Source organism: Pelophylax lessonae (assembly GCF_965119305.1).
Source record: "Pelophylax lessonae genome assembly, chromosome: 1".
NCBI lineage: Eukaryota > Metazoa > Chordata > Amphibia > Anura > Ranidae > Pelophylax > Pelophylax lessonae.
Window position 1 is genome coordinate 382118714 of NC_138768.1, and position 24626 is coordinate 382143339.

Consider the following 24626-nt stretch of genomic DNA (forward strand, 5'->3'; position numbering starts at 1 on the left):
TAGAGAACTAGATGACTTAATAGCTTGCATTTATTTTTGCCACAGGATATAAATGAATGGAAAATTTCTCGCTTAAATACAATCTTGGATGTTGTAGAAGAAGAATGTGGCATCTCTATTGAAGGTGTAAATACTCCTTATCTCTACTTTGGCATGTGGAAGACCACATTTGCATGGCATACAGAAGATATGGATCTTTATAGCATCAACTACCTCCACTTTGGGGAGCCCAAGTCATGGTAATTTTTCACTCTCTTCATCCATTGTTTGTTTTACCAATACTTATTGGGCTATAACTATCTTTTTGAGGTGGAATCTCTTTGCTGGGATTTGTATAAAATAAAAAAGGTGGAGGCATGGTGTGTTGGAACCATCCAGCACCCCACTTGGGCTCTTTCCGTCAGTATACAGCTTCCTCCAGTCTGGAATCAAGACCATGTATTATAGTTGAATATTGCACCCAAGATACTAGATGACACTTCTTAGGTGCATACTGGAACTGGCCCTCTCTATTGTAAATTCACACAATATATAGCATGCAAGAGCAGATAAGAGTTTGATCACATTACCCTAACAATACCAACTGTAAACCAGAATATAATTAACATAGCTAAGAAACCGGCAACATACATCTAATGCTAATCCACATTTTGCAACTAATAGCTAATAGCTTACAGTGATCTAATTACCGTGAACTAATTAACAGCTAATCACTTAAACCTTGGTGCCCAGACCGTTCCACACACAGCCCAAAACCCTGGATACACAACGTAGCTTACACATTAAAGCATAAACCCATAACATTCCACAATGGTTCGATAACAAGGTAAAGGTGACCTAACATTAATCACATATCCAGGAGAATAGCAGACAAACAATGAGTGACTCAATTAACAATGGGAATGCACAGCTAGGAGGCACACAATGGGAGAGATATACTTAACAATAAACACTCAACACCTTAATAAACTGACTATAGCAGTAGACCCCAGTATCAGATTGGTTTGAGCTGATATTAACATCTATATTAACATCTGCTCCGAGTCTCACAGTCTAAAGCAGTCATTGCTGGTTTGGGCACAAATGACCCTAATCTGTGTGTTTCAGGGAGACATGGACCTAAATCTGCAGCAAGACCACTCCAAGGGTCCCCCCAGGCACACACCTCCCAAGGAGTAGTATTCTCTTAAAAGCCAGGGCCCAAAGTCCGTAGGCAAGAGGTCACCTTGCAGTCCCCTCCAAAATCCTCTGTCCTGGTTGGGTCTGTCACACATAACGTCAGATGTTCAAATCTGAGTAATTATTTAGGAAATGGTCAAAAACCAGTCTACATAAATTATACATGTCAAATTTTCATTAGTGGATATAGTGATGGAAGATTGATGCAGGTATTGTCAGGGTAATAAGGCATGGTGTAAATGCAAAAAGGCACCGGGAGAAAATGCAAACTTCAGGGAGGTAGGTCCATGGTTGGGATTTAAACCGACTACATAATCTAGTCCGGCTAGCGATCATGTGCAGACCACAGCTATGCGGTAGGTCGTCCATGACCTAGCCTTACGGACAGAAGCTGGCCCCCAAGTTAAATGTCTCTCAGGGTATCATACGACCGGGCGCCGGTCTGAGTTGCAGCGTCCCCTTGGCCGACAGCTCCCCCACTTCAGTGGCGAGGAGTTCTGCCTGGAGCGTCACCCGCACCATGGTATGGTAAGTACAGCCCCCCCCTCTCCACTTTGGACGGTTTTGAGGTGGATGTGGGTACCCTCTTGGGATAGACAGGCCTGCCTGTGGGTTCCCTCCTCTCATCCTTAAGTCTCTTAAGTGAGCTGGACTTTCTCCCACCTCCACCCCCCCCCCTGCCCCGTGGATGTCCTGGACCTAGATTCTGGTGGGGGTCCCAGGGCAGGCAGTGGAGACCCCGCCATTCCCCTTCTGTAAAGGTCTTGGGGTGGTGTGTTTCCTGCCCTTGCAGTATGGGGTTCAGTACCTTGGTGTGGTGGGGGGTCCCAGTGCCGAGGGCATAGGGAGGACGATGACATCACGGCGACCATTTTCCCTTGGTTTGGCTGGTCGCTGGCTGGTGGCAATGTTTGTTTAGCCCGTGTCATCACGGGGCCATTTTCCCTTAGTTCGGCGCAACGCTGGAGGTGGCCGGAGCCGCATGGAGATGCCGGGGTCCCCCTCTTCCTCTGGCTGGTATATATGAAATGGATGGTGTCCATGGTGGTTGCTGGGTCCGAATTGAGGTGCTCCTCTGGCTAGTAGAGTTAGGTACCCTGAGCATGGGGGGATCCTTAAGTAGTACCAAAAAACTTTGTACTGCAGGGTCTCCCTTTTTCCTATGGAGCCTCAGGGTAACCTCTCCCCCCACTATCCCCCTCATGGGAGTGGCAGGTCCCTTGGAACCCCAGCTTCCCAGGGTTGTGCTGACGGCGGTCCTACAGTCCTTGGTGTCCTGGGTGGAAGTGGTGTGTGTGTGTGAAAAGGCCCAAAAGGAAGCGTCCCCCACCTTCTCCTGCTTAGCATTTCTCATCCGATCCTGAGCTTAATGCCGCCATGGATGTGGCCCATTCATCGGGACTTGATATCATGCATCCCCGATCCGTCCGATCGGGAGGCTGATTCCTTCACGGTTGTAGCAGTGAATGAAAAAGCGCTGGTAGACACACTTTTTACTGCGGTGCGTGAAACTTTAAAAATGGAGGATGTGGCCACGGACGTGGCTGTGTCTTTTGGGACACACCAGTCACCTCGCACAGCTGAGGTGTTTATTTATCTTCCTTTTTTGATTGATTTATCTATAAGGAATGGGAGCAACCAAAGCAACCCTTTGTGGTCCCCAAACGATTCTCCGTACAATACCTCTTTGAGGAATCCCTTATAAAAAAAAGTGGACTAGTTCACCAGTGGTGGACCCTCCTGTTTTCAGGTTGAATAAAGCAACCATGATCCCAGTAGAGGAATCCTTTAAAGACTCAGCTGACGGGAAAGCAGAGGCTGTGGCGCACAGCATGTTTACTATGGCTGGTTCGGCATTGCCTCAGCCCTAGTTTCTCAGACCCTAACGGAGTGGGCCAAGCTTTTGCACCAGGGCCTGGGGAGTGAGCAAGGTACTGCTGCTTATGTTGATTTAGCAGACCAGTTGGTCATTGGGCTGCAGTTTGTGATGCCGCTTTGGCTACAGCTCCTGTGCTGTCCAAGCTTTCTCTTTCAGAGGTGGTGATTAGGCATGTGCTGTGGCTTAGGAATTGTTTTGGAGACCAAGCCTCCAAGAAAGCCTTATTGATCTGCCCTTTCAAGGAGATTGCCTGTTTGGGTCTACTCTGGATGACATCGTTAAGGGTCTCAAGAGGGGCTAGAAGAGTACCTTTCTGCCACAGTCTAGGAAAGGGAAGGAGCCTCGTCGCAGACAGGGGCCCTCATTCTTAGCCCATAGAAAATTATTTTGTGTTCCCGGGATTTCAGATAAGAGAATAGATCTTCCAAGTCTTCCCTGGGAGGTTCCAAGCAACCTTGGTCTGGTAAACCTAGATCTGGCTTCTCCCAATCCCCAGACAAGACCCCTTTTAGCATAAGGGTATGTCCTCTCCCATTACTGGAGTGGGGGGGGGGGGAGGACATCTTCACTGGTTTCCGGCCCTGTGGACCTCCTTCGTGAGCGTTAAGGGAATCCACTTAAGGATTCTTTTGGGGGTACCAAAAAAGGGGGGCAAAGGTTTGTTTTTTTTTTTTCCCTCTATTTTGTGCTTTTTAGGCCCTGAGTCTCCGGATTCCTGCAAAGGTTCGAGTGAACTACCTAAGGTTCCCCCCTATCCCTGTCCTGGAAATTAAATTACCTAGGTATGATTTTAATTCTGACCTGGGTTGTCCTTCCTCTGGACAAACTTCAGGAACCTCAGGCTGTGATTCACTGGCTGCTGTCACACACAGTTCTCTCTACCGACTTGCATGCAGGTTCTGGGTCTGGTGGTATCCACCTTCAAGACATTTCTGTTTGCACAGACCTGCATGCAGCTCCTTCAGCAGGTTCGGCTCCACAGGAGGATACTGCGGTTCAGGGCAAGGTTGCGGATTCCTTTGGCAGACGCGGCAGGTATCCAAGGGCCATGGTAAGGCCAGTACCATCCTCGGCTCAAGCTTCTTCTTTGGTTCCTGCGAGGATTTTGGAGCGAGGGTCTTCCAATCATTCTGGTGGCGGTAAACGTCCCTTTGGGGGGTACCTCTCAAAGAGGACCAGTTATCCCAAGGGCTGATCTACCATTCTGCTTTACAGTCGCTGGTTTTAATGGCTTAACGATTGAAAGCCAGGTAATGAGTGATGGAGGTTTGTCTGGATCAGTGATCCCTACAATGGTGAAGGCGAGGAAGTCGACTTCCAGCAAGATATACCATTGTACGTGGAAAGCGTACATTTCTTGGTGTGAGTCGATTTGGCGCTCATCCTTGATACTTTTCTGTGGCTCAGATCTTAGCCTTTCTTAAACAGGGTGTTCATCAGAAGTTGGCCTTGAGTACCATCACGGGCTAGGTGTTTGCTTTGGCAATCTTCTTTCAGCGACCCCTAGCCATGCACTCTTTAGTTTGTACCTTCATTCAGGGGGTTCGACATGTGGTTCCACCTGTACAGTCTCTTGCTGCCGTGGGATTTAATCTTCTGGTTCTCCAGAAGTTTCCATTTGAAAATATTCAGGCGATTCCCTTGCCTGCGTTGTCCCAGAAGGTGGCATTCTTGGTGGCTATTATATCTGCCCTTTAGGGTGTCGGAGTGGGTGGCATTATTCTGTTGTACTCCCTATTTAGTGATCCATGGATATAGTGGTTCTTCATTCCTTTCTGTCATTCCTGCCCAAAGTGGTCTCTGACTTCCATTTGAATGAGGACATTGTTTTGCCTTCCTTGTGTCCCAAGCCAGCTCCCTGTGGTGGGTGGCTGGCTTGCTGGCACCCTGTGGTGGGTGGCTGGCTTGCTGGCACCCTGTGGTGGGTGGCTGGCTGGCTGTCTGGCACCCTGTGGTGGGTGGCTGGCTGTTTAGCACCATGTGGTGGGGTGGCTGGCACCATGTGGTGGAGTGGCTGGCTGGCTGGCACCATGTGGTGGGTGGTGGCTGACTGGCACCCTGTGGTGGGTGGCTGGCTAGCTGGAACCCTGTGGTGGGTGGCTGGATTGCTGGCACCCTGTGGTGGGTAGGTTGCTGGCTGTCTGGCACCCTGTGATGGGTGGGTGACTGGGATAGGGGATGTGGGTGGCTGGCTGGGACAGGGGATGTGGGTGGCTGGCTGGTACAGTGCCTGTGGCTGGCTGGCTGATACAGGGCCTGTGTGGGTGGCTGGCTGGCACCGGGCTGCTGTGGGTGGGTGTATGGCTGTGATACACTCCTGCGAGACTAGTCCCCACTCCAGACGAGACTGTCCAAGGTGATAAAGAAGCAGCCTAAGAAGGTTTAGGCGATTCGGGTGTATTTGGCAGATACGGAGTCCTTTCGAGAGAACAGACTTGCTCTTTGTAGTTACACAAGGACCAATAAAAGAGCTGGCCTATTCTATTAAAGGTCAGGTTCCCCCTTTTCCTGTCACGGGCATTCTACTTGGGTGCTTAGTACTTCCTGGGCCTTCCATCATCAAGCGTTAATATCACAGGTTTGCTAGGCAGCCACTTGGTCTTCGGCGCATACTTTCAACAAATTCTACAAAGTTGATATTTTGGCATCTGGGGATGCTTCTTTTGGCACAAGGTTTTGCAGGCTTCTGTTTTTAAGAGAAGCTGTTCCCTCTTGAGGCGCGATTTTCTTAAAATGTTTATTTTTCCAATGGGACTCCTGTGACCCAGTTAATGCTCTTGTATTTAGCCTTGGGTTATTTCCCCCACCCCTCCTTTTTCCTTTTGGCACTGCTTTTGGACGTCCCAGTAGTTATAATTTATGGAGCCCTGTGTCTGTCCATGAATGAAAGCAAAAATTGAATTTTTTACTTTCGGTAAAATCTATTTCTCGGAGTTCGGCAAAAACACCCCCACCCCTCTAAAGAGTTTTGATACTTCAAATATTGCTTCCTACTAAACTGATTACCTAGAGCAGAGAGGGGGTTATATACCAGCTGAAGACGGCCCATGGGCATAGTCAAGTGTTTTTTGTTCTGCCTAGTCCTACTGGAGGAGGCGATATAACCCAGTAGTTATGATTTATGGAGCACTGTGTCAATCGATGAACTTGGATTTTACAGTGCGTAAAAAATCAAATTTTTGCATGGGGTACTCCCGTCAAATCGATACCAACTTGAAGGGGGTGGTCTGGTATGGTGTTTTGGGGAGACCCAACACTTCTTTTTTTTTTTTTTTTCCTGTGGGATACCCTTAAAATCCATACCAAACCCTTTGCCCAGGTACCTTCTCTCAATGTTGATGTGGACTAGAGCCTTTGGAGAGGGGTATAGGGGGAGGAGGCTCTGACATCCTCTATCTTTTCTTTCTTCTCTTTTTTTTTCTTCTTGTTTTTCTCTTTCGTTCATTTACGAACACAGATCCAGAATCTTCTTGACCATTGGTTTATGCTGCCCCCTACAGGAGTAGGGCACTAGACAGGAAAAAAAACTTTACCACGCCTATGGGGCAGTCCCAGGGGGTATACTCCAACACTCTGCTATAGGCATTCCGTTTTCTTCTTCTTCTGCCTAGTCAGGAGTAAGGACCTAGTTCCTAGCTGAGATCTCTGGTCCTAACATTTTTTTCCCTTTTTTAAAACTGTATTTTTTTATTTCCTGTGAGAACTACAATCGGTTGCTGGGGGCGATGGACTGGATAATCTAGATCCTTACGGTCCATCCGCCATCAGCCTTCACAGAGCTCCTCCCTTCTCTCCCACCATTTTGGGGGGGGTGAGATGCGCCGCTGGCAGCAGATCACGGGATGGGGGGTTGCCCTGCTGGGGGGCCTTACCAGGGTTTCTTGCTGCTGGGGTCACTGGTGGGCCCCAGGAGCCGTGTGTGTGCCATGGGAGCTGCAATTTTGCAGTGGACGGCTGGCTGTGTAGATCGGTTTGTAAAGTCCATCGGCAATTTTCTTGTGGTTTCCTATTAGTAATAGTGGTGGCCTTGTTCTTGGAGCCCTGTGGGAGGTGAATTTGGTGGTGGGAGCCCCTCCTTTGCATCTAGTGCGAACTCCAGGACTTCCTTTTCTCCTCGGATCGCCGCTTGGTGTGCAGTATTCTGGTGCCTTGTCTCTGCCTGACGGGTGGCGGTGAGTCCCTGTGGGTGCTCTTGGGCTCTCCCTCTCTCTGCTGGGGCATTGGCTGGTTATGCTAGAACCTGTAGTGCAGTGCGGCGGTGGAGGGTCACATTGCAGTGCTATTCCTTTTAACTATAGGATTCCCCTGGTTAACTCATGGAGTCTCTGGAGCACATTTCGCCACCTGATCCCCTCTCAGAGGCTGCGGGCCCCTCTGGGTCCCAACAATCCCTGTCTGCACTGCCGACGATCCTGCAGTCCTTAATGTCAAAGTTAGATTTGGTCCTGACGAGTCAGGCTAGCCAAAAAGTGTCCCCCGCCTTCACCTGCCTCTTCTTTCTCCTCAGATTCTGAGGCCGCTTCAGACACGAGTCACCCTGCTGGGTCTACGTCCATGCACCCGAGTGCTCTAGAAGTGAGGATGATTCCTCTTCTGCTACAGCCACACATCAAAAGGTGCTGGTGGATGCACTGATTGTTTTGGTGCAGGAACTTTTAAAAATGGAGGCTACAGCTGCTGCTGCGTCGGAGGGGTTGGTATCCTTTGGTACCTGTAAAGCCTCCAAGACGGCAAAGGTTTTCCCTTTTCCCGCCTACTTGACAAAATTGTCGCGAGTCAGTGGGGTTGCCCGAAATGCCATGTGGCGGTGCATAAGCGTTTCGCTAGACATTACCCTTTTGAGGATTCCTTTTTAAAAGTGGACTGTACCACCTGTGGTGGATTCTCTAGGCTGAATAAATCCACTCTAATTCCAGTGGAGGAGTCTCTGGTGTTAAAGATACCTTTGACAAAAGAGCTGAGGCATTGACCCGCCATATGTTTACTATGGCCGATTCGGTCCTTAGGCCAGTATTTACCATTACCTTGTTGTCCCAGACTCTGACGGAGTGGGCTAGAGTTTTGCGCCAAGACCTGGAGGGGAAACAGCTTCCTCCTGCCTTTGTGGAGCTGGCGGACCAGTTGGTCCAGGGTTTGCAGTTTATCTGGGACTCCTCACTGGATGCGGCTCCCCTAGTCTCCAGGCTGTCTGTGACCGCAGTGGTTTTTTGGCACATATGGCTAAAATACTGGTTGGTTGGACTAGACTAAGAAGGCCTTATCTGATCTCCCCTTTGCGGAGGATCACCTATTCGGCTTTTCCCTGGTTGACGACATTAAGGGTCTTATAGGGGCGAAGAGTACTTTACTTCCACAAGCCACCAGGGGCAAAGAGTCTCGTCTCACAGACGTGGTTCTTTTTTCTCGGCTGATAAAAGCATCCTTTTTGTCCCACAGGATCTCAGGACAAAGGATCTAAGCCTTTCCGGATCTCTGCCAGTGGTTCCAAGAGGACCGAGTCTGGAAAGCCAAGAGCGGGTCCTTCCAGACCTGCAGACAAGCCCTCTTCTGCCTGAAGGGGCGCCCTCACCTGTGTCTGGGGTGAGGGAATGTCTTTGCTTTTTTCCCGGATCCGTGGACCTCCCTAAATCAAGACAAATGGGTCCATGAGTTGATTCAGTCCGGGCTACAAGATCGAGTTTCAGAATTTTTCTCCAGAAATGTTCTTTCCCTCCAGCCTGCGGGGTGTCTTCAGGGCAGTACAAGACTCGTTACTTCAAGGGGTGATTGTGCCTCAAGCGGACTATCTCAGTCAGGCGTTGGACCAGGGAGAATGGTCACTCCATCCGGAGATGTTTCATCAGCTGTGTCTCCGGTGGGGAACTCCCAAGGTGCACCTGTGTTGGCCTCTTATCTCAACAGGAAAGCACAGGAGTTTGTGGCTCGGTCTCAGGATCCTCTAGCCGACGCCACGGATGCACTGGTGTCTCCTTGGGGTCAGTATCGTCTGATTTATGCCCCCCCCTCTCAAACTTCTGCCATGACTCCTGCGGAGGATCTAAGCGGAAGGGATTCCGGTCATCCTGGTGGCTCCAGACTGACCTCGCTGGTCCTGGTACGCCAGCCTGGTACGACTGGTTGCCAGTGCTCCTTTGAGACTTCTTCTCAGGGAAGATCTGCTGTTCCAAGGTCCAATCTTCTATCCTGCTTTACAGTCGCTGGCTTTAATGGCTTGGCTGTTGAAAGCCAGGTGCTGATGGATAAGGGTTTGTCTGAATCTGTGATTCCTACACTGTTTAAAGGCTAGGAAATCTATCTCTAGGAAGATTTACCATCGTACTTGGAAGAGGTACATTGTGTGGTGTGAGTCTCTTGGGGTTCATCCTCGCTTCTTTTCAGTGGCTCGGATCTTGGCCTTCCTCCAGCGAGGAGTTGAACAGTGTCTGTTCTTGGTCACCATCAAGGGCCAGGTTTCAGCCTTGGTGGTCTTCTTTCAACTACTGTTGGTCACGCATTCCTTGGTTCGTACCTTTATTCAGGGGGTTCACCATCTGGCTCCGCCAGTGTGGTCTCCGTTTCCTCCGTGGGACCTTACTTTTGTGCTATCGGTTCTCCAGAAACCTCCTTTCGAAAATATTCAAGGGCTTCCCAATGGCTCAGTTCTTGTGTCCATTCTAAGCTGAGAGTGGCCACCGCTTTGTTCTCTGTTGCTCCAGCGTCTGAGAGCCTGAGCCAGCTGCCGTTCAGGCATCTGGGTGGATCTTGACATCATTGTTGGGATCCTGCTGGGTCTGGAGTGGCACTGTGACATCAGCCAACATTGGACCTTAGCTTTTGTCAGCTAATTCTGGGTCACATAAGAAGTATGGCCAAAAAAGCTTTGGCCATACTTTTTTTTTTTTTTTTTAAGACTAATTTTCTCTTAAGGATTGAAAGTTAGGGAATGTTACGTTTGCCCAACAACAGCAAACCAACAGAAGCTATTACTCACCTATTTCAAACATAATAGGTATTTGTTACATTTGCGTAAATGAAAAGGCCTTCAGAAAAACCTATTTTTTTTATTTTTTTTTTTATTATAGCCTCCTTAGTATTTGTAAAGCAATTTTTTCTTTTGTTTTAGAGTATGGAAGGGTTTAATCTCCTACCAAATTTTGGGGAGATTTCCTTTCTCTTGTTCTGGTGATGGAAAGATCCCTCCAAAATGAATGGAATTTTAGAGAGTTGTCACAAGAAGGTATCCCCATTAGAAGATTCTTCCTTCATCTCACTTTGGTAACTCAAAATTTAAAAAATTCCCACTCTCCACTTCATTACATAATAGAGGAGAGAATCTTCCTGGTGGGAAAATGAAGAGCAATAAAAATTGGCCTAATGCTGGATATACACTATTGTTTTTTTTTCAGTCAGCAGGCTGAACAAAACGGTGCTACCTGTTAAAAGGTGTACAACAATGTGCTTAAAAATAAACAAATAAAAAGGAAGTTTATTAAAGTGCTGGGAACAGTGCCCGTGAAAGAATAAAGAGGTTTGTAAGTGGATGAGGCTGGTGAATTAAGTGCCTATACCCGTGATGCCCACTAGGTATCACACTCACCCTTCACAACCCTTCAGCATAGGGTGTTGGCTGTTGTTAATGGTAGTCTCCAAACAAAGTAATCCGGGGGTCCTCCCTGTCTGTAGTGAGCATGCTCAGGTGGATCTCCAGAGGATGTTTGCCCGGTCTGGGTGCTCAAACAAAACAAAAACCCCATGGTGTAGTACATAATGCCGAATAAAATACCCTATACTGAAGGGTTGTAAAGGGTGAGTGCGATACCTAGTGGGCATCACGGGTATAGGCACTTAATTCACCAGCCTCATTCACTTACAAACCTCTTTATTCTTTCACGGCACTGTTCCCAGCACTTTAATAAAAAAGGGTTTTTTCTTCCTTTTTTATTATTTTTTATTTGTTTATTTTTAAGCACATTGTTATTTTATGTAGAATAAAACAATTATTAACCGACTACCCATTACACTGATTTATTTACTTCTTGCACTGAATAATTCACTACCAGCACTGTATAAATAAATTTTATTACAATTTGTGCACTTTTGCTTTATTTAAGGCATACAACAACTAACATTTTGGGCACTGAGCACTTTTATAGGGGCTTGGATACTTAGCCCAACCATAGTTTCTATTTTTGCACTTGCACTTTTACTATCACCAGTGGATTTATTTATTTATTTATGTTTTGATCCTTCTTATGATGAGTATGTATCTATAGGATCTTTGTAACATGCACTTTTTAATAGGTAGCGCCTTTTCCAACCTTTATTTTACACTCGACCCTTGCATCCCAGGGGTGGTTGGTGGCAGCTTACACCTGTACATATATAACTATTTATCTCATATATTCCATAGCGCTGGACGCCTTCTTTTTTTAATTTTTTAAAGGCTGAACAAAATGAGTCACAGATTCCCACATCTACACAAGCAATGTGGATGCAGGAATCTCCCCACTGTGCCATTGGTGAGCCCAGCCCGGCTGAATACCCTGATCATTTGTTGCAAGGCTGATAGAGCGCTGGTTTTACAGCAGGACCATTTGGCAGAAGTCAATCTAACGACCGGTTTTTATTGACCAGAGAGAGCTGCACAGGTATTAAAGTTCGGCTGGTTCCTGCTGAACTGTACAAATGAGGATATGTGTATACCCAGCTTTACCTTTTATCCACTCTTATCTGGGGAAAAAAAAAAAGAAAAAGGTTTGCCTTTACATGCTCTTATGAAGGTACATTTTATCTATTAACATCCTCTATTATTATTATTAATAATTGCTTCTTTACCCTACAACTATTAAAATGTTTTACGTAGCTGTAACAGTTTTGCATTTATTTTTCTATGGAAAGAATTGCATTCTTTTGTTCGTTCTTGCTTCCTTTCTTCAGCTCTGCTTGTACGTCTGACATAATTAATTTGCAAATCTACATTCATAATGTAGATCTCGGCTTTTCTTTAGCTTCGCAAAGCATGGCACTGACTTGCCTTTTGCCATCTGTAGTTTTTCTGAGTGTTGACCTGCTTTTACTCACTGTGTTAGTCATTTGATGCAAAGCTTTTTGGGCAAGCATCTGACATGAAATACACTTGAAATCCGTTTTCTTATGTTCAAGTAAAAGCCTGAGTTTAGATTTATTGAACAGTTCATTAGAGATTTCTTCAATCCATTACAGAATCGTCAATACTTCTTGACACGAGACTATACCTGGCATTACTTCCTTCTCTGTAAGCATCAGTGAGTGACGCTTTTAGCTTCACTTTTTTCTGTTTATCTCTGCAGAGCATTCTTTCCCTGTACTGTAGATGTGGTCTTTTTTCTCCATCCGTTTCTTACAAGACAGACCTCAAATCCCATAGTTACTTACTCATTTGGGCGACACTCTGCGTCACAGTATGTTCAATCTATTGATTTCCCATTTGAAAACCTCAGACAACAACCACACGCTTGAAAAAACATTCCTGTAGGAAAGTGTTTGATTTTATTCAAGGGTAAAATTATTTTGAAATAGGTCGGCGTAGTACCATGCACTCTGTCAAGTGAAGGAATGCTTTTTGAGATGTGATGTTAGGGTGCTGTCTCACTCGCTCATTGTGTGTACGATGGAATGCACAAGTACTAAGATTGATTTTCTATGGTAGCTATGCTATAACAAGAATATGTTTTAGAAGGCTTTGAAAACAAACATTTCTCGATATCTTAGTTTGTGAATTTATCCTTTCAGTTGTTTTTTCTGTGGGTATTTGACAAGCTCTTATACAAAAAAAAAAAAAACATTGACTAAGCTTTAGACAAAATTGTTGACAATGTTACTGACTGTAATGTGTATGTATGGATCACAAAGAAGCAAAGTAATTGATTGCATACCTCTAGATCGGTATGAATTGTTAAAGGGTAACTCCACTTTTGTGGGGGAAAAAAAACAGCAAATAAAGAAAAACCAATACAGCGTATACAATTGTGACACAAATCCATATTGTATTTGAATTTTATTAAGACTTACCTTTCCTTTTCACTCTGCAGCTGTTGTAATTTTCTGAAAATGCAATGCAATTTGGCTACCTGGAGCTGTTCTGTACACAGAATGTCTATTGAACACAGCCCAGAAACATTATTTCTCTTACGTCCTCCGACAGTCTCCGCCACTTCATAATCTTCACTAATGGGGTATTGACCTTTGCTCCGTAGGAGTAGCTAGGCAACAAGATTTGTTAATATAAAAGCTTTTAGCATATCACACCCCTAGGGGGCGGTCCCCTCAGTCAATACCTCCCTGCTTCCTGCATTCTCAACTCAGTTTCTAATGCCTAGCTTAGGAGTAGCTGGCTGATCCTGTGCTGGGGCTCTCAGTCTCAGCCTTCTATACTCTTTTTGATTTTATTTTGAGTATTTTTCTCTTTCTTTTACTAGCTGTTCTTTTTCTCAGCATTAGTTTAGTTTCTTCGGATGAAGATGATCATGCGGAGCTGGGTCTCGGACTGGCCACCCTGGATCCCAGGGCTCAGGGCCAGGGGTTCCCCAGCCTGCCATCGAGCGTTCAGTCAGGTTTCCCTGGCATATTGAACGACCCATCCCTGTTCGCTGCAGGGATGCTGCCTGTGAGCGTTGGTGTGTGCCGCCTCAGGTGGATCACGCGGTGGCGGTGTTGAATAAATCTACTACGATCCCTGCTGAAGATACCCCGGTTTTCCGGGACCCTACGGACAGGAGATTGGAGTCTCTTGCCCGTCAGTCGGATTCTCTCTTTGTCCTTCCAGAGGGTCCTCGGAAGGGCATGGTAGCGTCGGCTGCGACCATCGCCAAATGGATCAGACAGACCATTGTGCAAGCCTATGCTTTGAAGGGGAAGGTTCTTCCTTTCCCTGTGAAGGCGCACTCTACCAGGTCTCTGAGTACGTCTTGGGCCTATCGTCATCAGGCTTCTGTGGCCCAGGTGTGTAAGGCGGCGACTTGGTCGTCCGTTCACACCTTCCCCAAATTTTACAAAGTGGATGTTCAGGCATCGGCAGATGCTTCCTTTGGCCGTAAAGTTCTTAGTGCGGCAGTGCCTTAGGGTCCCTTGTTTGGGTCCTTGGCTGTTGGGGTATTTTTACACATAGGTTACTTGTTCTTTCCTGGGTTGTTGCTCCTGTTGAGCACGTTTTTTCCTGTTGCCCAGTTGGTTCTCTTACTTTGGTAAGGTTCCTTTCTCTGCTGTGGGTACTGCGTTGCTTTGGGCGCGGCTGCGTTTTTCCCACCCCTCATGTCTACACTGCTCTGGGACGTCCCCATTAGTGAAGATTATGAAGTGGCGGCGACTGTCGGAGGACGTAAGAGAAAACGGAATTTTTGTAAAATCTTACCGTAAAATTCCTTTCTCTGAGTCCTCCGACAGTGGCCGTCCCCGCCCCTCTTTTGGGGTTTGTTTATGTACTCTACTGCTATGCTACTGAAACTGAGTTGAGAATGCAGGAAGCAGGGAGGTATTGACTGAGGGGACCGCCCCCTAGGGCTGTGATATGCTAAAAGCTTTTATATTAACAAATCTTGTTGCCTAGCTACTCCTACGGAGCAAAGGTCAATACCCCATTAGTGAAGATTATGAAGTGGCGGCGACTGTCGGAGGACTCAGAGAAAGGGATTTTACGATAAGATTTTACAAAAATTCCGTTTTCCTGCTTGTGTGATTGGCTCACCAATTTTCCCAGAAGTCTGCCTAAGATGCAAGTCAGATTTCTGGCCTCCCCTGCAACAAAATGTCATTTTTGGTGAGATACTCCCAATAGGTGCATGTCTAAAGGAATGCAGGCCCAGCAGATTTCCTCATTAGTGCACTGCAGCTGCCACGGCAGATAATTATGAAACCACTCCCATTTGACCCACTCAGCACAGAGGAACAAACAATGATTTCTTCAGAATAACAAAAGGTAGGAATCTGCAACAAAATTTGTTAAAATCCTTGCAATGTACAGAGATCACCCAGAGGGGAATGTTTTTTTCTCAACAAAAGTGGAGTTACGCTGTTAAAAAGTAAACTTGTACTGAGAAAGTATGGTGGCTGCCAGTGTTGAACTTTCCTACTATCATTGGCTGTCATACTAATTCAATCGTCTTTGGCACATTTTATTTACTGACCTGTAACAAATATGCAGAACAGGAGATCTGACTTCCCTTTAGCTTTCCCCATTTGCATTCTTGTTCTAGGAGCATTGAAGCCAGAAAAAGGAAGGCAACTAATAGGTCCGCAATGACAGCCCACCTGTTTTCCTTGGTACAGGTTTTTTTACGGCTGGTTCACATCAGATGCAGTCCAGTGCTTTTTTTGTTCTGTATCAAAAATGCATGGATTTTGTTGTGCAGTGTGTTCCAGTGTAATCATCAAAAGTAGAACATGCTGCAATTTTTCTGTATGAAACGCGGCAAAACATGTCAAATGCACTGGAATGCACATGTCCTCATTTAGGATAAGGAAAAAAGAGGGGGGGGGGGAGAGGCACTGAAATGCATCAAAAACACGCATGTAGAATCACACCTGAAAATTGTGGTGTGAACCGTCCCTTAAAATGGAACTCCATTCGGGGATTGGTGGGGGGGAGGAGGGGTGCTGGGACTGTGTTGGAAATGCTCAGTTATGTCTGAATTAAATGATCTGGTTGCCTATCCCTGCCATGGTCTGCTGCTGGGAGGGGGTGGGGGTGCTCGGGGACTTGGCTGAACTGATTGGGGATGGGGGGTTGGGGGGACGGAGGTGGGTTCATGCCTATCCTGATGTGTGCATTAACGTTTTGAGGGGGAGTGGGGGATATAACCTCTGCAATGTGAGGGAGGATCTGGGTTGCCATTAGGGGGGATACCTTGTATTATGTGGGGACTGTGGATGAGGAGCTGAGTACAACATTGCTGTCTGTTCCCTTTGGGTTCATCTATCCTGCCCTTTACTCCCCTGGTCCCCGCATGCTTGTCTCCTTGCCCCCCCCCCCCATTGAGATTGGCCATTATTACACATCCACATGTGTCCACATCACATCTCTATCTCTCCCTCCCATTGGCTTCTCTCCTTCCTTGGGGGGGGGGGGGTAGGGGTTTGATTAGACGATCCAGATCCCTCCTCTACAAAGTTAATGTATGTTAAAGATGTTCCTTGGATATATGGTCTTCAATGTTATGCTATATGGGATTTGCTACCCGATACACTGGTATTTATTGGGGGGTATGTAGCTCCATGTTTGACATGTGCTTAGTTCTCTTTCTTGCTTTCCTCTAGTGCCATAGGGGCAATGCCCCATAGCCCCCCTTGCTCCTCTCCTTCCTTAGACGCTCCTGCTTTCCTCTATGTCTCCTTCATTGTTTTCCACCATTGGTTGGGCTGGGTGAAAGGCTGGAGCTGGTGGTTTTGGTCGTGCCTAATCTGCCCTCGTCCCCACATAGGCCTGCGCTTGGGTGACCACATTGGTCCTCTGGTGCCTCACAGCTTGGCTGCTCCTTAGTATATAGGGGGTGGGGTTAGCCTCCTCTTTCTGTCTTTCTTTCTCTTACCTGTTTTCACCCCCCCTTTTTTTTTCTTTCCCCTCTCGCCCTTTTGGTGGGTATCCTCGACATGGACGCACTCACTGTGATATCTTTAAATGCCGAGGGGCTCAACGTTCCAGAGAAGCGCAAGGTCCTCCTTAACGACTTACGTCGCCGTAAAGCTGATGTGGCGTTTGTCCAGTAGTCCCACTTCAGGGAATGCAGTCTCCAACTCTTAAAAAAACGCTTTTACCCCACATCTTATCATTCCACTAACGCTGCCGCCAAATCCAAGGGGGTGTCTATCCTCCTCTTGGCTCATGTACCCTGGATGTATCGAGAACCCTTGGTAGACCCAGGTGGTCATTTTGTATTTATTAAGGGTACTATTGGGACTTACCTGGTGACGCTGGCTAGTGTTTACGCCCCAAATGATGGACAAGACGTTTATATCACCCGAGTCCTTAAGAAGCTTGCCGCCTTCCAGGAGGGCCAACTGATTCTCGGAGGGGACTTTAATGTACCGCTCTCCCCGACAAGGCAGTCATCAGGGGGGTATACATCAAACATGGGGCCAGACTTAAAAAACAGAGATCGCAACAACTTGCGCAATTGCTAGGAGACATCCATGTCTTAGAATCCTCCCATAAGGAGAATTTGGACAAGGCTGCGGAACGGGAACTTTTTTCCTTGCGCACACAGGTGCAGGACCTACTCTTCGATAAGGCCAAAGCAGACCTACAGAGAGCCTGGCACTCTTTCTACGTAGAAGGGAACAAATGTGGGAAGCTACTGGCGGCCTCAGTCCGGGCACAGAGACTGGCAAACTATGTCCCACATATTGCATCCTCGTCGGGTAGCGCTGCGACCTTGCCCAAACAGATAGCGAATGCTTTCTGGGGATTCTATGAATCCCTTTATAACCTCCCTGAGTCGGTACACCTCTCAGTCCCGAATAGACGACTATTTGGCTTCTGTTAACTTGCTGTCTTTATCAGCTGAAGCGAGGGACGACCTGGAAGCTCCTATCACACTATTGGAACTTCAGGGTGCCCTGGGCGCATTTAAAGCGGGCAAGGCCCCGGGCCCAGATGGCCTTACTCTGCCGTACTATCTTACTTTCTTCGCAGAGCTGGGTCCGCACTTAACTTTCCTGGTTTAATCTGTTCGGTACGGGGGAATCATCCTTTCCCATAGATACGCTTCGGGCCCATATTTCGGTACTCCCTAAAGAGGGTAAAGATCCCTCGCAGTGCAGTAGTTATCGGCCTATCTCGCTTCTGAACATGGATCTTAAGATCTTCACGAAAGTCTTGGCTAACCGCTTGGGTCCCCACATGCCACATTTGGTCCATTTGGACCAAGTGGGGATTATACCTTATACAAAGTAAAGTATTAAACCTGCTTCACATAGCTAAGGCCTCTCGGACGCCATGTGTGATGCTTAATACAAACGCTGAAAAGGCGTTTGATCGTGTCAATTGGCGATTCATGATGTCTACCTTGCGTTCTCTGGGTCTTGGTACCACCCTAATGTCCTGGATAGGTCACATATACTCTCGCCCCTCTGCACAGGTGAAGTGCAATGGTCTACTATGTGACTCGTTCCCCATATCCAATGGCACTTGTCAGGGGTGCCCCCTCTCCCCGTTACTTTTTGCACTTTCTCTGGAACCTTTCTTGTGCAGGGTTCGGTCCAACCCTGATATCACTGGTATTAAGGTAGGGGATCTAGACTGTAAGGTCTCGGCATATTCAGATGACATGCTATTTTCGCTCACTAACCCTGTGGTTTCTGCACAAAACCTCCTGAGGGAAAGAGCAGTATGTTCACTGCTCTAATTTGAAGATCAATTTCCACAAATCGGGGGCCCTAGGGGTGGAAATACCGACACCTCTATCGACTCGCCTATCCTCGACGTTGCCGTTTTGGTGGACCTCGGCGGCGATTACATACCTCGGCACCCAGATTTCTCCGGATCTCTCGCAAATCTACGAGTTGAACTTCCCCCCTTTTCTAGTTACCATTCGTAAACTTCTGACGTCTTGGAACATGGGATTACATTCCTGGTTTAGGGGGTGTAATCTCATCAAGATGACGATTCTTCCCAAAATTCTTTACCTCTTCCCTTCAAGATCCCGTCCTCATTTTTTGCACAAGTACATACGCTCTTCATACGTTTTATATGGGCTAATGGGCAGCCTCGCCTCTCCCACAGTCATCTGGCTCTTTCTAAGCAATTTGGAGGTTTGGCTCTTCCAGATGTTGATAAATACCATCAGGCGGTACATCTTAGCCGCCTCTTGGATTGGTGCAGACATTTTGCGGGTAAACTTTGGGTGCAGATCGAGTGGCAGCAATCTACTGCCCCCTTGACGTTGCACTGTGGATTGCGGGGGAACTCCTCCGTTCTATCCGTTCCCACCCCACAGTGGGGTTTGATGTTGGCTACCATTCGCTATCCCACTCTACGATCTCTACGCCAACGTCCCCGCTTTACCCTATCATAGGGAATCCGGCCTTTACGCCCGGCGTTACAGATCCAGCCTTTTATGGACTGGAGGCTCGGGGCATATTCCAGGCATCCCATTTTGTCTGGGGGAACCGCTGTCCATCGATGGAAGACTTGATGGCGACGGAAGGCCTCTTTTGCTTGGGGTTTTGGCAAGTGGCCCAACTCCCATCATTTTTTGCACTCTCTGCCGGAACCCTCGCTATATACGAGGGACCTTACACCTTTAGAAGACCATTGCATGGGTAGTGGTTGTCTACCCAGTCCTCTATCCAAATCCTATAGTCTGTTGATCACTCCAGCAGAGGATTACGCATTGCCATGCCTAGGGAAGTTGGAGCGAGATCTCCGGTTGCATTTGACCCCGGCTCAACAGCTGAAGATCTGTACCCTAGCCCTAAAGATCGCGACCTGTACGAAATTGCAGGAAACTAATTACAAGATCCTTACTCGTTGGTATAGAGTTTTTTCTCTCCTACACAAATTCTTTCCAGGCACGTCACAGAGTTGCTGGCACTGTTGGGAGGACGTAGGAGCCATGTTGCATATCTTCCGGTCGTGTCCGCGGCTTGCGTCCTGGAGAGATGTGCGGGCGCTCTTGGGGGAGCTCACAGACCGTGACCTTCCTGACACCCCAGAATTTTACCTTCTACAGTTGTCTACCATGCCGATTTCCAAAAGTAAGAAGTCAATCCTCCCTCACGTGCTCTGTGCAGCTAAATCTTGCATTCTTTGTTTTCCCTTGGAATTTCAGCTCTGCGCTTCTTTCTCTTATGTCCTTGACATCCTAAAAAGGTTGGGTAGTGACAGTTTGGAAACGTTTCTGTTACCCTGCAGATATCTTTTATACCATTTCCAGAACTGTACGCTACTGTGGTTCAGACACGATCCGTGGGGACCAGTTTTGGGTTTTTTCTTGCACTTATTTGGATACCGTTTTGACTGTTTATTTTGTATGGAAGGTGCTTGGACTTTGTGATTGGGGTATCTTTCTGTCAAAGTTGTACTTATGTTTTATATTTCCACTGTTCTGCCTTTCTCAATAAATAAAATATTTGAAAAAAAATAAATAAAAAATGGAACTCCAGGCAAACAACTTGAATACATAACATAACATCTACCCCCAGTTAACCCCTACACCCCCTGTCGCAACACACTGTATACAGTATATAGCATTTTCCTATATACCTGTATAAGTGTGACTTGTGACCAGGTTTAGCGATTGCCGCCGTTCCTTTTAGGCTTAGGATACCCGCCACCTCCCCCCCAATAAAGATTTAACCCCCTGATCCCACCGATCACCCCTAGTTAACCCCTTCCCCCCGTCACATTGCACACTAATATAAAGGTAATATAGTGGTTTACTGTATTTTGTATTAGTGTGATTGTGACTTGAGTTAGCGCTAGCGAGTTAGTTTCTGTCCCAAGGAGGGTTTAGGATCCCCGCCACCCCCCAAAAAAATATAACCCCCTGATCACCCCTAGTTAACCCCTACACCCCCTGTCGCAACACACACATTGTATACAGTATATAGCAGTTTCCTATATACCTGTATCAGTGTGACTTGTGACCAGGTTTAGCGCTTACAGCCGTTCCTTTTAGGGTTAGGATACCTGCCACCCCCCCATAAAGATTTAATCCCCTGATCCCCCCCTGATCACCCCCAGTTAACCCCTTTCCCCCTGTCAGATTGCACACTATACACAGGTAATATAGTGTTTTTCTGTATATCTGTGATAGTGTGATTGTGACTTCAGTTAGCGCTAGCGAGTAAATTTCTGTCCCAAGTAGGTTTAGGGTCCCCCCCCACCCCCCCCCCAATAATGATAAACCCCCTGATCACTCCCAGTTAACCCCTTCATTGCCCTTTCACAGTGTCACTTTTATAGTGTACAGTTTTTTTCTGATCACTATTATTAGTGTCACAGGTGACATTAGTTAGCGTCAGTCTAGGATAGCGCAGATCCCCGGCGCATAGTTAGAAATATTAGTTAACCCCTTGATTACCACATGCACACACATACACACACATACACAACATACACACCTCCATTACTAGTATAGTGTTTGAACAGATCAATATCTGATCTGATCAGAACTATACTAGTGTCCCTAATAGTTTAGGGTTCCCAAAACGCGGTATTTGCACGATCAACACTGATTCCTGCCAGCACCTGTGTTTAGCCCCTCCGCCCAGCCCATCCCATCCCATCCCACCCCACCCAGGCAAGTGTAGTAATCAATAGATTACTGTCACTTCCAAAAAACACAAAACACACTAAACCGCTGTGTTAGCAGAGTCGGGCCTGATCCCTGCTAGCATTAGCAGTTTTTTTCGGTAGTGGTTTAAATAGTCCTTGACAACCAGGTGCTTTTATACCTGTGAGTTACACTACTGTACCTGTAAATTTAGTTGCTGAAATTACCAAACGGTAGTACAGTAGTGCAGAGGCCTGCAGTATACTGACCATGTCAGATGAGAGCGATGGGGAAGCCTCACTGGCAGAATCAGGGTCAGTATAGGAACCTGAAGAAAGCAGTGGCTCCCTGACAGCTCTAACGACGAATGGGTCCCTGTTAGAACCAGGCGTACCGACCCCATTCTGGAGTTGCTGAAGTGCAGAGATCGCAGCGTGCTCGTATGGAGCAGAGTATCGGTACTAGTGCCGCTCAGACTTCTGGTGACCTGGCGAGCGCCAGCGGCCTAGTACACCATGGACCTATAACAACTAGCACTGCAGTATCACTTGGTGATGTGGCAAGTCCCATAAGTGCAGTTGAAGCTGGTGCGGTGGCTAGCACAAGTAGTGGCCCGCAGCCACCGCTTATTCGAAGACAGGCCCGTAGAGCCCATAGTGCCCTCCCTGATGGCACTGGCATATCCTGATTGGCAGCCCACTGATACTACAGCGCCCGTACTTCCCCCCCATTCATTGGCCAACCTGGAATCCACGTGGAAACAGCCAATTGTACTCCCCTGAATTTTTATGAGCTGTTTTTCAAGGAAGATCTTTTCAGATCTATTGTGGACCAAACAAATTTGTACGCTGGTCAATTCATCGCCGCCAGCCCAAATTCGCCCCTTGCCAGGCAATTCGGCTGGAAACCTGTAACGGTTTCCGAGTTTAAGACTTTTCTGTGCCTTTCCCTCAACATGTGCATAACCAAAAAGAGTGGATTGCGGTTATATTGGTCCACTAGCCCAATTCACCATATGCGCGTGTACTCTGCTTCCATGTCCAGGGCGAGATACGAGCAAATTCTGCGGTTTATGCATTTCAACGACAATGAAATCTGTCGTCCTCGGGGAGACCCTGAATATGACCGGCTCCAGAAAATTCAGCCCCTCATAAACCACTTCAATCAGCGGTTTGCAGCCTTGTTTACCCCCCAAAAAGTTGTCTGTGTTGATGAGTCTCTGATCCAGTTTACTGGCCGCCTTGCTATGAAACAGTATCTCCCCAGCAAGCGTGCCAGATACGGGGTCAAGCTGTATAAGCTCTGTGACGGGGCCACAGGCTATACAGTTAGTTTCCGGGTTTAGGAGGGAAAAGATATCTATGTGAAGCCCCCCCCCCCCCCCCTACTGTCCAGACTACATAGGGAGCAGTGGCAAGATAGTTTGGGACTTGGTGTCACCCTTATCCGGAAAGGGGTACCATTTGTACATGGACAATTTTTACACCAGCGTGCCACTTTTTAGTCACCTGCTCGAATTACAAATTGGCGCATGTGGCACCATGCGACCTAATCGCTGGGCTTCCCCCAACGGCTTGTAAATTCCCGTCTTAGTCGGGCGGAGAGAGCTACACAGAGGGAGGGATACACGGAATGTTTTCGTTCTGTCCTCCCATCAGACACACGACAGTCCAAATTACTAAGGCAACTGGTGTTATGAAGACACCCCTCTGTGTCTATGACTATAACCTTAATATGGGAGTGGACCTTAACAACCAGCTTTTGGTGCTGTACTTAGTTGCCCCGTAAAGCCAGGCGCTGGTACAAAAAAGTGTCTGTTTATTTATTTAAATTGGCTATGCTGAACGCCTTTGTACTATACAGAGCGTCAGGACAAACTGGATCCTTCTGAGAATTCCAGGAAGAGAGCATCAATGCCTACCTGTACCCAGGAGGTGTTCCTGCCCAACTTCCCCTTCCAGATGCAGTGAGCCGGCTGCATGAGAGGCATTTTTCACATGTCCTCCCGAGTACCCCTGCCCAAAGACACCCCCAAAGAAGATGTCGTGTCTGTAGCAGGCACAGATTAAGGCGTGACACCTGCTATTATTGTCCCACCTGTCCTGACCAACCTGGTCTCTGCATCGGGGAATGTTTAGAGCGCTACCACACACTAGTGGAGTTTTAGTGTAGGGTACAGCACGACACAGTGTAGGGCACACTAACACAGGGTTTTAAAAGATGTTCGATGGCTATCGATATTTTGAGAGACCCTAACCTGGAAAGTTGCAGTTCAGAAAAAAAAAAGTTACAAAAAAAATAAAAAAATAAAAAAGCCAAAAACAATTGTCGTGTCAGTTATTTTTCTGTTCTTCTACTCTTCCTACTGTACTTTTACTGTACTTTGTTTTTCATTCTTTTGTTAACCTGTTTGCATTGCAGGTACACACATTGGCTGCCACACTGATTTTATATATTCTGACACAAACAGCGTTTGCGCTCTGCATATATGGATACCTCTGATGGCAGCGCTGTGGTAGGTGATTTCACCACTGCAGTTAAAATACCATTCGGTATACGTGTATATTTTGTCATGTATACCCGCCATTACGAAGTGGGTTTGGATGTTTGGGCGGTTAATGGTGGGTATACTACACAATTTTCTTGCAGAGATTTCTGTTAGGTTCTCTTTTTTTCATTCAGCCCACAGGCTGCATGAAAAAAAAAACCTACACTATATGCCAAACAAGGACTAGCAATAGTTTTCTCTTACGTCCTCTGACAGTCGCCGCCCACTCATACAGTCTTCACTGCTGGGTATTGGTCTTATCCACAGGTGTAAGCTAGGCAGAAGATTTTGTTAGAAACATTCACAAAAACTTTGCATAGACACACCTACAGGGGGCTGTCCCTCTGGTCCAATACCCCCCTGCTAGCAGCATTCCCAATTCAGTTTGTCTTTTGCCTAGTTGGGAGTAGGCAGGCTTCCCTTGGCTGGGGCTGCAGTCTCAGCCTTTTTCTTCTTCTTCTTAATTTTTATTTCTGCAAAGTAATTTTTCTTTACACTTATAGCTTTTTATTTGTTCCTGCGCTTAGTTAGTCAGACTTCGGAAGACTACAGCGTTTGCAGAGCTGGGAATCGCACTGGTTGTCCTAGAGCCTTACGGAATTCCAGCCTTCCATCGAGCGTTAGCAGGCTATGTGTACGCCCAGGCCTCGCAAACGACCTGTCCCTGTCCTCAGGGACAAAGCCTGCGAAGTGGCTACTTCGCTGGGATGTCTCCACTGTGGTACGCCGCGTGTTGCTAGTGTCCTGTTTGGCTGACGGTACCCTCACCCAGAGTGGGAGGCTTCCTGTCACA

At 47.1% G+C, this 24626-nt stretch overlaps 1 protein-coding gene across 1 annotated transcript in view; it reads left to right on the forward strand.

Moving 5' to 3' along the window:
• Window positions 1-24626, forward strand: part of KDM4C (lysine demethylase 4C) — a gene marked incomplete at its 5' end in the record, with an annotated part of 705351 nt that overhangs the window by 69744 nt on the left and 610981 nt on the right. The window contains one exon of the mRNA XM_082265152.1: window positions 46-239. Coding sequence (XP_082121278.1) covers window positions 46-239 — 194 coding nt within the window. The remainder of the gene's footprint in view (window positions 1-45; window positions 240-24626) is intronic.